Below are 15,853 nucleotides of genomic sequence, written 5' to 3' on the forward strand. Positions count from 1 at the left end.
GGTATATAAATAATAACAGGTACCCGGGACGGAGTTACTGACTGCGGTCTCACAGAGAGGGACTCGGGGTTTATATAAATAATAACAGATACCCGGGAGGGAGTTACAGACTGGTGTCTAACAGAGGGGACTGGGGGGTTTGTTTCAATAATAACAGATACCCGGGAGGGAGTTACACACTGGGGTCTCACAGAGAGGGACTGGTGATTTATATAAATAATAACTGATATCTGGGAATCTGTTCCAGGCTGGATTGTAATCGAGGGATCTGAGTGGTTTATTTACATAACTGATACCTGGGAGTGTGTTCCAGGCTGTAATGTAATCGAGAGATCTGAGTGATTTATTTATATAAATGCATTATTCAGGGGTAAATATAGGATAATAGGACAGGGGAATGGGTCTGGGTGGGCTACTCTTTAGAGAGTTGGTATGGTCTTGTTGGGCCGAAGGACCTGTTTCCATACTGTAGGGATTCTATAATCCTCTGATGATAACTGAATCCTGGGACTGAGTTCCAGGCTGGAATTTACATGAAGTGTCGAAGTGGTTCTTGTACATAACTGACATCTGGGATTGAGCCAAAGGCTGGAATGTAATCACAAAATCTTTACAGTGTGGAACCAGGTCATTTGGTCTTCTGAGTCCACACCAACCCTTTGAACAGCATCCTATCCATCCTCACCCCTAACCTACATTTCCCATGGCTAACCTACCTAACCGACATATCCCTGGAGACTATGGGCAATTTAGCATAGCCAAGCCATCTAACCTGGACATCTTTGGATTGTGGGAGGAAACTGGAGCACCCATAGGAAACCCACGCAGACCTAGGGAGAATGTGCAAACTCCACACAGACAGTTGCCCTAGCCTGAAATTTAACCTGGGTCCTTGGCGCTATGAAGCAGCAGTGCTTACCACTGAGCCATCGTGCTGCTCAGAGGTGTGAGTGGTTAACATACATAACTGATACCCTGGAGTGAATTACAGGCTGAAATATAATCGAGGTGTCTCAGTGATTTATATACATAACTGATCCCTGGGATTGAGACAGAGGCTGGAATGTTATCAAGGGGTCGGTGTGATTTATATACATAATCGATACCCAGGAGTAAGTTACAGTCTGTAATCAAGTAATTTGATATAGTGCCATATTTCAGCATTTCACTTTGTGTATCCCCTAGTCCTTTTTTGTTCTGATTGTTTGGTACCTTTAACATGTGAGCATTCCTGAATGTCAGCTTTGTCTCTTAGATCAGTTTATGAGGGAGAAGCTGCGTCAATTTTGTGTGTTGTGGTCAGGTTTTTTGACCATGAGTGAATAAACAGGATGAATATTTTGTGGTTCAGTTATATTTTCCACATATCATGCCTGTGAGGTTTGGGCTGCACGTCCCTGTCTCGCTTTGATTCCATTACATCATCTGTCCTCAGTGTTTGGATGGAATTCAGGTTTGGCCCCCTGCTATTTTTCCTGAAAGAGTTACAGTAAAGCTGCAGTCCACTAACCAGCTGCTGCAGTCAGCCCTCAGTAAATGTGGAGCTTTAGTTGCCGGGTACCTCGGCAGACTGAACGGACTGGCAAAAGACCCAGAGGGAGCATTGAGTGTTGTATTGCGAAGGTTCATGTTTGTGAAATGTTTCCCTGCACTGCCCCATCGAGCAGCCACAGGCAATGTTTACAAGTGGCTGTCCGTCTGCTCTTTTGGAAGATACTGTACTAAACAGCATTGATTGCTATTGTATTAAGTCCAAGGACCCATTAGATTAGATTACTTACAGTGTGGAAACGGGCCCTTTGGCCCAACAAGTCCACACCGACCCCCCAAAGCGCACCCACCCAGACCCATTCCCCTACATTTACCTCTGCACCTAACACTATGGGCAATTTAGCACGTCCAGTTCACCTAACCTGCACATTTTTGGACTGATATCTGTCCTGTAACTGCAACTAGAAGATAGCCTGTGCAAATCTGTTATCAGAGTCTAAGATCGTAGGGCATAGTCTCAAAATAAATTTAAAACTGAGATAAGGAGGAATTTCTTTCCTTATGGAGAGCTGTGGGGACAGAGAACTTGTATGTATTTAAGGATGAGATAGATTCTTGATCAGTAAGAGCATGAAGATTTACAGGGAAAAGGCAGTAAAGTGGACATGAAGAATGTCAGATAAGCCATGATCCTTTTGAATGGTGGAGCAGGCTCAAAGGGCCAGATGGCTGACTCCTCTTCCTATTTCTTGTGGCCTTAAAACTTAGTGTATTCCCGAAAAGCACAGTGACCAAGGAATGGAGTTAGTGCAGCTTTACATCAGCCTGAGGGTGGCCTACAGTGTTGCCATTCTGTATGACCAGCCTGAATGACTGTGGATACAGGACTGAAGGTTGTCTCAGACAACTGGAGTTCATCACTAGGCTGTGACATATCTTTGTGCTCGGATTACATTTCAATATTATTCATTGTAAACAGTTTGAAGCAAGTGAGAGCTTGGAATATTCCTGCTGTTGTTGTTTGGATCTGGTGAGACTGATGACCTTTCCTGAGGCAGAGAAACAGATATTTCCACCCTGGAAGAGAGAGATTCCCTCTCCCGTTTCAGGTTGAGGTGCTGTCATTTACGGAAGTCTTCAGGAATACAGCGTAGAATTTGGCTTTTTCTCTAACCCCATGCTGTCCTTGCCCTTGGGAGTGTTGGATGGGAACAGTGTAGAGAGAATTTTATTTTCAGTTTAAAAGAGGTTCACTTTCAGTTAAAAAAATTTAAAGGGAGCTTTGCTGTGTATTTAACCCTTTGCTGTCCCTGTCCTGGGAGTGTTTGATTAGAATAGTGTCAGGGAGGTTTACTTACAGTTTAAAAGAATAGAGAGGGACTTTTATCTAATCTCCTGCTGTACCTGTTCTTGGACTTTTGAGGGGACAGTGTCGAGGAGCTTTACTTTCAGTTTAAAAGGGTAGAGTGAGCTTTACTCTACTGCTAAGCCGATTCTACACCTGTCCTAGGAATGTTTGATGGCAGCAATGATGAAGGAACTTTACTTTCAGTTTAACTGGATCTAATCCTGTTCTGTACCTGCTCTGGGACTGTCTAGCCTTTCTAAACCTTCACGTTAAAATGCTAACCTTTGTGAAAGACTTTAAAAGTGTCTAATCTTTACTTGAGGGAATTTTTTTTTCCCTGTCAGGCCTATGCACGGTTTTCAGGAGCCCCTGTCAGAGTGCACAAGCTCAGCAATCCCTGGAGGAGTCCCTCTGGTAAGATTATTCAGCAAACTGGATTTGTTCACGTCACTACGAGTGCAGGCTTGATCTCTAGGAGGAAGCTATTCAGCTCCTTAAACTGGAATTAATCTGTAAGATAGGTGATGATGATCAATACGTAGGTGAACCCTATTTGCCCATCTTCGTTCCATTACTGTTGATAATGTGTTAAACAGGGTGTGGAAGATATTGATATGAATGGTTCCAGAGCAGAGAGGGTACACTGGGAAGGCTGCCTTCTCCTCAGAGAAGAAGACAGAGATTAGAGAGGTGTTGAAATCATGAAGGATGAACCTTGAAACCTGATCCATGTTTTCTGTTAACTTGGGTCATGCAGAGTGAACCTTGAAAATCTTCGTCCTAAATTGAAAATTACAGTATTGCCCCTCTTTGGTCACTTCCCGGAAGAGACTTCCTCTCTATGTACCCAGCTCAATTCTTTCATCATCTGAAATATCTCTATTTACTCACCCAGCTGTCTTCATGTTTCAGGCAAATATGAGCTTAGTCTGTGCAACATGTTTCAGAATTTAAACCTGTTTGTACAAGTATCCTCTTTCTGAAACTGCACACTACATTTCCAAGGTTCTATATCATTTCTATTGGCTTGATCTTCTACAATGATCAGAAAACATGCCTACATCTGACATTGTGATGAATGGAAGGTGTCACCCCTCATTGGGACAATGTACTGGAAATCAAGCCCCGCTATTCTCGGAGTTATTACAAAAGTTAAAGATTTTGAGAAGTATGAACAACTCCCTAATTCCTCTGTCTTTTAGACCCAGGTTAACAGAAAGCTTAGACCAGGTTTCTGTATTTAACAATGACTGCTTATTACAAATAAATAGATTTTAATTACAGGTAAACAATTCTAAACCATTGACATTGTACTTGTTTAAACTCTAAAGCTGCCCCCCAATACACAGATATAGACAGACACTGAAACAATGGGGTGTTATGGGTAGTTGGGAAGACAGTTCAGTGGGTCCTGTCCACTGGGTTTGCTGAGATAATCCCCTTGATCAGAATGCTGCTTCTAGTCTCCCTTCTCCAGGGATGTTCACTTGTTTGCAGGAGGCACAGGGTGACTGGTTCACATTTGTAAAGGTCTCTGCCTTATTAAACATCATGCTGCAACAGGGGAAATAAACTGGTCAACTTCAGGCTGGAGAAACTTTATAGTGCAGAGATAAAACAGCTCCTTCCCTTCCAGAAATCCAGTAGTTTCTGTCCTGAATATTCACACCCCCAAGCTGTTCCGCTGCCTGAGAGCCAATCACATCATAGTTATCAGGCAAAAGCTTTTGCCTTTGATAATTGGCCACTGTTTCACAACCAATCAGATACATGCTGTTGGCCTATCTCTCCCTAGTTCCAGCTAGTCTCGGACCAGACTTCCAAATTGCTTGAACCAACAGCTGTGTAAACAGCACTTACAATGAGCTTCAGCTAACCTGCTTTTTAAAAAAAAATGCAGCAGTCATTGGTTTTCAAACCAGTTCTTTTCCCATTTTACTCTACAATCAAGAATCTAAAAATAATTGACAAAAAAAAATTAAAATAATTGATGAAGCATCTGAACATTGTTGGTCCTCAGGGCGCAGTGGTAGTGTCCCTACCTCTGAATCAGGAGGCCTGGGTTGATATCCCATCCTGCTTCAGAGGTGTCTAATAATACATTTGAACAGGTTTATTATAAAATATCTATGCTGAGGAATTGCTGCAACAATGTTCTCAGACTAAGGTAACTGATCTCCAACAACCACCACCATTTTCCATTGTGGTCAGGTCTCAGCATTAACCTTAGATTTCAGCCATAATTGGCTCAGAGCCTCATGCTAACAAGGACAACCTCAGCCTGTTGGAATGTATTGGTTGGAGGTCAGGATTTGGCTAGACTCTGATTCTTTGCAATTAATCCTTTTAACCTTCTCTCTATCCAGACTTTAGCTTGAAGATTAATCCTCCCCTTGGGTGAGGGGTTTTTAGCAACTGTGCAGTTTTCTGACATGGTGACAGCTTTTCTAAGAACAGTGTGTGTGAAATGAATCTGTTTCTTCTATTTTATCGCCAGGAGTTTTGCCAGCACTGAAGACTGAGAAAGATGTTGTGTCACAGCCTCTCCAGATCCTTACCTACCTCAGGAAACAGGTACATCACTATTTTTGTGGAAGTTCTTTCTAATTGGAGTTGGTATTTTGTGTTATGATATTGCTAGACAGATTTGAATTGTTTTACCAAGTGTAAAAGCCCAAAGAAACATTTTGTTCATTTAAAGTTTAAAAAGCTTTAAATATTAATGAATGTGGTTTTGACTAGTATCACAGATAAGAGAAAGTGAGGCCTGCACATGCTGGAGATCAGAGTCAAGAGTGTGGTGCTGGAAAAACACAGCTAGCCAGGCAGCATCCTAAGGAGCAGAAGAATCGGCATTTTGGGCATGAGCTTGTGGGCCGGTGATGTGGGGCTGGAAGTAAGGTAGCTGGGAATGTGATGAATGGGTGAAGGTGATTGGTCGGAGAGAAGGGTGGAGTGGATAGGTGGGAAGGAAGATGGACAGGTCAAGAGGACAGTGCCGAGTTGGAGGCTTGGAACTGGGATAAGGTGAATTGAGGAAAATGGTCCTGTATGGTTGCAGGGTCCCAAGGCGGAAGATGAGTTCTTCCTTCAGGCGTTAGGGGTTAGGGTTTGGTGATGGAGGAGGCTCAGGACCTGAAGTATTGGTGGAATGGCAGGGGAAGTTGAAGTGTTCAGTCACTGGGTGGTGGGGTTGAATGGTGCAGGTGTCCCAAAGATGTTCTCTGAAACAATCCGCAAGTTGGCATCCTGTCTCCCGAACCTTCAGAAGAAGAAAGTGGATACTTAGATTGACGTATCCTGTGTCATGTTTTTCTGGTTTGGAGAATCTGACTGTGTTTCTAAGCTTGATAATGTGGAATCCTGGTTAGTTGAACAGCTGTGTCGGGGATATCAGTGCCAAATGTTGTACCCTCAGAATTTATTGCAATATTGAGAGGTTACAGTAAACTCTACTGCAGTAGAATTTGTACAGGGATTTAGCAATACTGAAGGAAGTGTACAAGTTCAGCCATCAGCTTGAGAAACTGCTTTCTGTTTGAGTCATTTTCCTGGATTAGGCTAGAAGTGTTGGGAAATGCTGTTTGTTGCTCTCACCACTGGGCGAGTTGCTCCCATGTTTATGCTGCTGTTGAAAGTCAATTACTAAAGGAGGTCGCCCACTTAAGACTAATGGAGATGCTTCTTCATTCGAGGGCTGCCGAAGCTAGGTTATTAAAATATTTTCAGTTTCAGCTGTGAATATACTTAATCAGTGAGTAAGTAAAGCATTCTGGTGGAAAGGTTAGGAAAGCGGAATTGAAGATCAGCTGTGATCTCATTGAACGGCGGTGCAGACTTGATGGAATGGATAGCCTACTCTGCTCCCATGTCTTAGGATCTTCTGGACTATATAAAGATGTGATTGTATTCCTCAGGCGGAAGGATTGTTAGAGAATTCTGTAACCTTTTACAGAGAAAGTTAAAGCCCGCAGTGAAAATTGTTCAGTCAAGCACTTTACATGAAAGAAGTCCAAACCTCTGAGTGGAAAATATAATTGGGAATGTGTGGAAGCTGCACACTACACGTAGATAATTCTCTCATGGCCACGTGCAGCAGCAGTAACAGGTGATACTGAGAAAGGAGAGTAAAAATATTCTTCAACTCATCCTGGCTGAGAATCAGTACAGACTGGTCTGGAGCCCAGGTTGTCTGGTCTAATCTGGCCTGTATGATGCAGGTCTGTATTTCCTGCAATTCACTTTCATCACCTGAGGTCTCGTAAACCTGGTGTAGCACTAGTAACTATAGCAACCTCTTATTTACTCAAACTGGCAAGGAATGTGATCCCTTCCATAGGATATTCCATCATTACTAAATATTTCCAAATTTTAGATCGTGATGAAAATTGATTGATGTCAGAGACAGGGAGACAATCTTGCACGTTTTGCTTTTGGATCAAACCTGAACTTTTTTTCACTTTACAGTTGCTAAAGTTACAGTTTTAATGTTGGCAAATTAAAAATATCTAATGAGCTGTGTTGTACAAAACTTCTCTTCCCAAGTATATGTATTCTACATGTGAACTGTCCCAAGTCCTTGTTTATAATGCAGGCTGTAACTCACTTCCAGCTGTCATTAATGTGTATAAAAGTATTATATATATTCAACCCATAACTCCTTCCCTTTGGACATCCATATGGTTTCTGTTGTGATATTACTGCTGAATAGCTGCTTACCAACATTACATTTCTCTTCTTAGAAGTACAATGCTGACTACGGGCTCTCAGCAACGCAGGCGGCTGACACACTTGCCTTTGCCTCTCTGATAGAAGAGAAGTTACTTCCTGCACTGGTGAGTGCTGCTTTCTTTTGCTTTGTTAACACTGTTGTCCTATTTGTCTGGGATATTCCATGCTGAGTTTTAAAAAATTAATTAATAGGATCAAGGCATCACTGGCTAGCCTAGCATTTATTTCCCATCCCCAATTGCCCAGAGGCCAGTTAGAAGTCAACCACATTGCTGAGAGTCTGGAGTAACATGTAAGCCAGACTTGATAAGGATGGCAGTTTCCTGCCCTAAAGAACAAAAGATGGTTTGTTTTGACAGCCAGCAATAGATTCATTGTCATCATTAGATTCTTAATTCCAGATTTCTATTGAATTCAAATTTCACAATCGACCATGGTGGGATTCTAATATGCATTTCCAGAATATTAGTCACATGTAGTCTCTGGATTAATAGTCCAGTGATAATACCACTCAGCCATCGCCTCCCCTTTAACTCCTGTTTCAACTTACTGTCTTTTCTTTCCTCAGATCTACATGTTTTGGGCTGACTCCAAGAATTATGTATCATTCACAAGGCCCTGGTATGGAGAGACAATACCATTTCCACTGAACTTTTTCCTCCCGAACCGGATGCACACACGCTTCCTGGAGCGTCTTCGCTTGATCCGGGGTGGCCAGTGGCATGACAACGAGGAGGAAACCGAGACTGAGGTAGAGTGATTCCAGCACCTTGGCTACTTTAATTCAGAGAATTTACAATTTAACAGGTTTCTAAGTAGAATGTTTCCTTGAAGAAATCATAATTTTCAATTACTACTCGATGTTTGATCTCCAAGAATAAGCTCAGGAGTCTTTAATGAGCCATTCTGAATGGTATGTGGGGAATTCAAGAATGCCAAAAGCTGCAAACTCTGAATATTTGCTTACTTTCAGATCTACAAAGAGGCCCGTGAGTGCCTGACGCTACTGTCCCAGAGGCTAGGGTCACATAAATTCTTTTTTGGAGACTCGTAAGTTGTTTGTTCTTTCTCTACCGTGAAAGTGAAGGGTCCATTATTTTTCATTACTGGTGACTGTGATGTTAAAAGCAAGCTGGAGCAAACAAGTGGGCGCTTGGCCACAGCTGGACCCAGGAGACAGGTGAAACGGGCAGAAAATTTTGGCTTTGTTGACCATTGGCCAGACAATCATGTCCACATGGGTAGTAGAAGGTCTTCCTCCATCTCCCAAAGGTACTGACTTTCAAGTATTGGGTCCCAGGGACCCCTCCCCTCCTGAAGGGGCTGACTCTCACTAGGGGTTTAGGTTCCCTTTCCTCAAGATGCTGTTTCTCACTGAACTTTGACTTGTAAATATGTCATAATTCCTCCATTGTGACGGGGTAAAAATTCTGAAGCTCCCTAAATCTGTGTTTAATGTCTATCTTCCCCATGTGGATTGAGTAAAGGTAACTCATCACAATCTCCTCAATGGTAACTGGGGATGGGCAATAAATTTGTAGCCTTCGCAGCAAAGCTAGTGTTCCATGAATGAGTAAAAGAAACACATTCTGCAGACACCCACCAATGAGCACAATTGGGATCTGTATACTGTGGCTTTGCTGGCAGAGCACTTACTCAGTTGATGAAAAGTCACATTATGCTCTGGAACAGGAGTTTGTGTTGGATGCAATGAGTGCTATTTCCAGGCAGTCTTCTTACCTTCGTCAGGTTTGCTGTGTTTAATGATGTGTCTCCTTCTGCTTTAGACCCAGCTCCTTAGATGCCATTGTATTTGGACATTTGGCACCAATTCTGAAGGCAAAACTACCCAACAGTAAACTGCAGCAACATCTGCGCTCACTTGACAACCTTTGCGCACTCTGCACGTCCATCCTTGGTCTTTATTTTCCAAATGACGGTTCAGGTAATCTGGGACAAACTTTGCTGACCCTTCCTTGACCTATAGCAAATCATTTTCGTTTTTATTTGTGAGATTTTGCAATGCATAAATTTGCCTCTATATTTGCCTGTATAATATCACTAACTTTATGTCAAAGTCATTCATCGATTGGGAAAAGTCTGAGGCTTGGCAACAATGTACACACTTTCTTCCCAATCCTTGTTCATACTATATTCCTGGTTTTGTTTCAGACACTGAACATGGCTCCAAGAAAGTTCCCCGGAATAACTCATCGGATTCTGATGAGGATCCTCACAAGAGACGCAATCAGATCCTCTCGGTGCTGGTGGGGCTCTCTGCCATGATTGGTTATGCTTTCCTCAGTGGAATTCTCTCCATCCAACGGGTATCAACCCATAATGCACTAAGGCAGTCCTCCCCTCTGGAAGATGACGATGTTGATGAGGGACAGTGAGGGGCATGGGTGGTGGTGGAAGAGGAGGAGGAGTTGGGAGTGCTGGCAGTAAGTGGGAACATTCCGTCAAGTAACAATGTCCAGCCTGACAATAGATTTGAGCACTGTTAGTGGTTGTATTTTGTAAAACTTGAAGATGCAGTATGGCCAGGGCCTTAAACCCTGCACCACAGGTCAGGGCCAAAAGAAATGATATATTGCAGTCCTATTTTGTTAGTGTAGTGGGTGCTCTGAATTTAGCACCCACTGTAATAGTGTGATGACAGGGACAGTGTCTCACTTCTTTGATAATTCATGTCTAGTATTAAAATAACATTTGTTAGTTATTGAGGTTGGAAGCCAGGAATCAAATACCATGTAATTCAAAGCCAAGATTTTATTTGAAACTGAGATACTATCATAGGTACAAATTCTTGTAAAACTGAAATAAAATCTCCAGCTGATGCTCATTAACTCAAAGGGTTTTAGTTTGGGCTGTACCTGTTCTGCCTTGAGTTCAGAATCTTGTACTGATCTGTATATTCCCTTCTCAGTACAGACTTCCAAGTAAGATCATCATTTTTTTTGTCCTGGTCCGGGAATGTATCAACTTTCAAGAATAGGTTTCTTTGCATCTTGGCCAGTTTTTGTTATTCATTAGTCAACTTTTGTATCTGTTCTGCTCATATGATGTAATGATAATATGTGAAGAGGGAGGTCTAAGAGCTGTGTGTGGAAAGTTGGCGTGAACAGCAGTTTTAAACATTTCTTCACCAGTACCTATGAGCAGGAGTTACTGGACAATGGTTCAGATGAATGTGCTTGCTGCTCAGACTTACTCTGACCAAATAAAATAAGAACCCAGTCAGCCACTGTTTAACTGTTGCTTCGCTCAGTTGGCTGTCATTTTCATGTGAAATTTAGCACCTCAGTGGTGTCTGATGTAGAAATATTCTTTCATTCACTGACAGAATTGGTGCCAGTTCTCTAATATTAGAGGATAGCTGTTGTTATTTGATTGCTTACTTTTCAGGGACAAAGTTACATTTTCCACAGTTTAAAATGTAACAGCTTTGACCAATGAATAAATTGAATGGTGAAAAGCAGATTGTATCTAAGAGCATCCTTTTATTTTCATGATCATAGGTGTGCTGATGTTGAGAGTTCTAGAAAATGTGCTTCTCTGCACCCTCTCCAATGGACTGAGACACAAAGCTGACAAGTAGCTGCAGCAGCTACTGTCTGCCTTTGCTTTGTTCTGCAATTTAAATATACTCCACTGTTCTGTGAACATGGCTTGTCACTAAGGTCACACAACTACTTTCATTTATGGAGGAGAATGGATTAGTTTCTGCAGTATTATGGCACTACTGCTGGTGGGAGGTTGTACTTACAGCATTACAAGCTTACAAAAGTAAATTCTATTTGGGAAACAAGGACCTAGAATTTAGAATAGAATATAGAAAAGTACAGCACAGAACAGGCCCTTTGGCCCACAATGTTGTGCTGAGGTTTAATCCTAATGTAAAATATAATAACTTAACCTACACACCCCTCAACTCACTGCTATCCATGTGCATATTTAGCAGTCGCTTAAATGTCCCTAATGACTCTGCTTCCACCACCACCACAGCTGGCAACACATTCCACGCATTCATAACTCTCTGCATAAAGGACCTACCTCTGATGTCTCCTTTATACCTTCCTCCTAATATCTTCAAACTATGACTCCTCGTACCAGTCAATCCTGCCCTAGGGAAAAGTCTCTGGCTATTGACTCTATCTATTCCACTCATTATCTTGTATACCACGATCAGGTCTCCTCTCCAGAGAGAAAAATCCAAGCGTATTCAACCTTTCTTCATAAGGCAAGCCCTCTAGTCCAGGCAGCATCCCGGTAAACCTCTTTGCACTCTCTCCAAAGATTCTGTATCTTTCCTATAGTAGGGCGACCAGAACTGGACACAATATTCCAAGTGTGGTCTCACCAGGGACTTGTAGAGCTGTAGCAAAACCTCATGGCTCATAAACTCGATTCCCCTGTTTAATGATAGCTAAAACACCATATGCTTGCTTAACAACCCTATCCACTTGGGAGACAACTTTGAGGGAGCTATGTACTTGCACACCCAGATCCCTCTGTTCTTCCACACTGTCTTTAATCCTATATTCAGCATTTGAGTTCAACCTTCCAAAATATATCACTTCGCATTTATCCAGGGTGAACTCCATCTGCCATTTCTCAGCCCAGCTCTGCAGCCTGCAGTAGCCCTCTATATTATCGACAGCACTTGCAACTTTTGTGTCATCTGCAAATTTACTAACCCACCCCTCAATCTTCTCATCCAAGTCATTTATAAAAACTACAAAGAGCAGAGGCCCAAGAACAGAGCGTCGACCTGTCTTGACACCTCCTCAAAGAACTAAATAAGATTTGTGAGGCATGACCTGCCCCTCACAAAGCCATGCTGACTGCCTTTAATCACACTATGCTTTGCCAAATAGTCATAAATCCTATCCCTCAGAATTCTTTCCAAAGCTTTGCTGACCACAGACTTAAGACTGACAGGTCTGTAATTGCCAGGGATTTCCCTATTATCCTTCTTGAAAAGAGGAACAACATTCGCCTCCTTCCTATCATCTTGTACGACTTCCATGGGGAGTGAGGAGGCAAATATCCTCACGAGCGGCTTAGCAACCTCTGTTATCGCTTCCTGGAGTAATCTAGGATAAATCTGGTCTGGCCCTGGGGACTTATCAATCTTAATGTTTTCCAAAATTTCCAGCACGTCAACTTCATCAATCTTTATCTGGTCAAGACTATTCCAGCTCCTCTAAATTTTCATTCACAATGTCCCTTTCCTTGGTGAAAACTGAAGCAAAAAACTTGTTTAGGGCTTCCCCTATCTGCTCAGACTCTATGCACAAGTTCCCTTCGCTATCCCTACCTTCTCCCTGATCATTCTCTTATTCCTCATTTGGGGTAAAATGCCTTTGGGTTCTCCCTAATCCTTCTTGCCAAACCTTTTTCGTGTCCCCTCCGGCTCTCCTCAGTCCATTTCTGAGCTCTTTTCTAGCAAGCCTGTAATCCTCTAAAACTGCTAGATTCTTGCTTCTTCCTTTTGACAAGCTCCTCTGTTCTCATCATCCAAGGTTCCTCAATCTTACCCCTTCATATTGATGCAAATTCGTGCATCAATAGCAACAACTGCTCCTTAAATTGTCTCCACATGTCTGCTGTGCCCTTTCTGTGGAACAATTGCTCCCAGTCTGTACTTCCCAACTCCTGTCTGATAGCGTCATAATTTCCTTTTCCCCAATTAAATATTTTCCCTCGGTAACTGCTCCTTTCACTCACTCTCCAAGGCTATGCTAAATGTGAGGCAGTTGTGATCACTGTCACCAAAGTGCTCTCCCACCGCGAGATCTGACATCTGTCCTGGCTCATTGCCTAGCTTCAAATCCAAAATGGCCTCTTCCCTCATTGGTCTGCCTACATACTAAGGAAACCCTCCTAAACACACCTGACAAAAACAGTTCCATCCAAACCATCTGCACTTAGGAGGCTCCAGTCGATATTGGGAAAGTTGAAATCACCCATAACAACAACCCTGCTACTTTTGTATTTTTCCAGAATCTGCCTGCCTATGAGATCTTCAATCTCTCTACTGCTATTAGGTGGTCTGTAGGAAACCCCCAATGCGGTGACTGTTCCCTTGCTGTTCCTAACTTCCACCCATACTGACTCAGTAGACAAACCTTCCTCAACAACCTTCCTTTCTGTAGCTGCGATGCACTCTCTGATGAGCAATACTACACCCCCTCTTCTTTTTAAACGTTCTAAACCCTGGAACATCAAGCAACCATTCCTGGCCCAGTGAAATCCACGTCTCCGTTATGGCCACAACATCGTAGCCCCAAGTACTGATCCATGCTCTAAGTTAGTCACTCTTTCGGACACTCCTTGCATTAAAGCAGACACGCTTTAACCGATCCCTTTGTTTCATCGCGTGAGAAACCTTCCTGATAGATTCAATACATCCTGTTACTTTCCCATCTGCAACTGTCTCCCTCTCAGACGTGGCTCTGATTCCCACCCTCCTGCCAAACTAGGTTAAACCCTCCTGAATCACACAAGCAAATCTCCCACCCAGGACACTTTTATTCCTCCAGTTCAGGTGCAACCCGTCCTTCACGTACAGGTCCCACCTTCCCTAGAAGGTATCCCAATGGTCTAGGTATCTGAAGCCCTCCCTCCTGCACCAGCCTCCCAGCCACGTGTTAAGCTGCATTTGCTGACTGTTCCTCATCTTACTATCTCGTGGCACCGGTAGGAAACCTGAGGTCACGATTCTACTTGTCCTGCTCTTCAGCTTCCAACCTAACTCTCTGTAGTCACTTTTCAGATCCTCAATCCCTTTCCTGACATTGGTGGCAATATGTACCACGATTTCTGGCTGCTCATCCTCCCCCTTCAGAATCCCGGACCCTGGCACCGAGGGAGGCAACATACCTTCCGGGAGTCCTGTTCCTGACCACAGGAAGAGCAGTTGGCACAAAATTAATAACTGAAGGGTATTTTGGCTAGATACGATACTTCCATAAACCACAGATTATATTAGCACTTTGTCATCATAATTACATGTCATGTTCCTAGCTGAGGGTGAACTTCATGGGTTGCTCATGTCTACTCTGAGGGAGAGCTTTGTTCAAATGACTTGTCTCTGGCTGTAGCTTCCACTATTGAATATTTTCTAATCAACCTGTTCAGAGATATCGGGACAGACTTCTGAAGCAGGTGGGACTTGAACCCTAGTCTTCTAGTCTAGAGATATGGGCACTACACTATGGCACAAGAGACCTAGCCTTCTGTCTATTCCTTCTTCTTTCATAGAGATCAATGTGAGCGCATACAGTATATGTCAAGTAATGGACACGTGGCATGCGTTCAGACCCTGCCTCAGGCTCATAAGCCAAATATCCAATCTTGAACCTTGCCTCCTGCATTCCCTCCCACAGAGTTAACTTGAGATCATCTGAAGTCTTATTGCTTAACTTTTATTTGATCCTGTTCAGCCTCTGCTAGGTGTGTGCAGATTGTTCATACAGTGACTGATGCTGAGGATGTGGAATACACTGCGCAAGAAGGTTGATACAGGCAAGCTCAATCAAGACTTTCAAAGGGGAATTGTTGCTTTTTCAAATGCAGGATAACCACACAAAGGATTCTGGGGAGATGATGGGTGATTGGCCAAATTCAGTTATTGTCCATATTTGTCAGCTGTTTGAAGACTGCAAACAACTTTGGATCACACTACCACCTGTTGGGGGTCTGAACTATTACAGCAGTTAACATTTTGTGTCTGCCCGAGATCAGGCCTGTGCTATCATTAATTGTACCCAAGAAAGCTGTATGGAACACAAATTCAAGACAGTAAACTGAAAGAAAGTTACAATAAATGCACATCCTCCTTTCAACAATCTGAAGCCTGTCTTTTGAAAAACACTGCAAATCTGGAGAAAGGTTTTTTGGTTCTTGCGGAAATTGCTTACAAGACTGATTTTATAAATAGGAAAAAAAATTGCAGACACATTTTGAAGGATAATTCAACGTAGGAAACACGACACACAATTCATGCACAAAAATATTCCACAAAAAACAGTATAGTCATGAGCATATAATCTGCTTTGTAATAGAGTCACAGATGTACAGCACGGAAACAGACCCTTCGGTCCAACTTGTCCATGCCGACCAGATATCCCAACTCAATCTAGTCCCACCTGCCAGCACCCAGACCATATCCCTCTAAACTCTTCCTGATGCCTTTTAAAAATTGCAATTGTACCAGCCTCCACCACTTCCTCTGGCAGCTTATTCCATACACGTGTCACCCTCTGCGTAAAAAAG

General features: G+C 42.8%; 2 protein-coding genes across 2 annotated transcripts in view; both read right to left on the reverse strand.

Moving 5' to 3' along the window:
* The window catches only part of thbs3a (thrombospondin 3a), a 47,406-nt gene extending 44,981 nt beyond the window's left edge, over positions 1 to 2,425 (reverse strand). Inside the window, exon 1 of the mRNA XM_043684099.1 lies at positions 2,332 to 2,425. Within this exon, the coding sequence (XP_043540034.1) occupies positions 2,332 to 2,425 (94 nt within the window). The remainder of the gene's footprint in view (positions 1 to 2,331) is intronic.
* Positions 2,426 to 3,937: 1,512 nt separating this feature from the next.
* The window catches only part of smad10a (SMAD family member 10a), a 137,660-nt gene continuing 125,744 nt past the window's right edge, over positions 3,938 to 15,853 (reverse strand). The window contains exon 13 of the mRNA XM_043684047.1: positions 3,938 to 4,393. Within this exon, the coding sequence (XP_043539982.1) occupies positions 4,389 to 4,393 (5 nt within the window). The 3' untranslated portion in view covers positions 3,938 to 4,388. The remainder of the gene's footprint in view (positions 4,394 to 15,853) is intronic.

The sequence above is a fragment of the Chiloscyllium plagiosum genome, chromosome 51, assembly GCF_004010195.1.
Source record: "Chiloscyllium plagiosum isolate BGI_BamShark_2017 chromosome 51, ASM401019v2, whole genome shotgun sequence".
NCBI lineage: Eukaryota > Metazoa > Chordata > Chondrichthyes > Orectolobiformes > Hemiscylliidae > Chiloscyllium > Chiloscyllium plagiosum.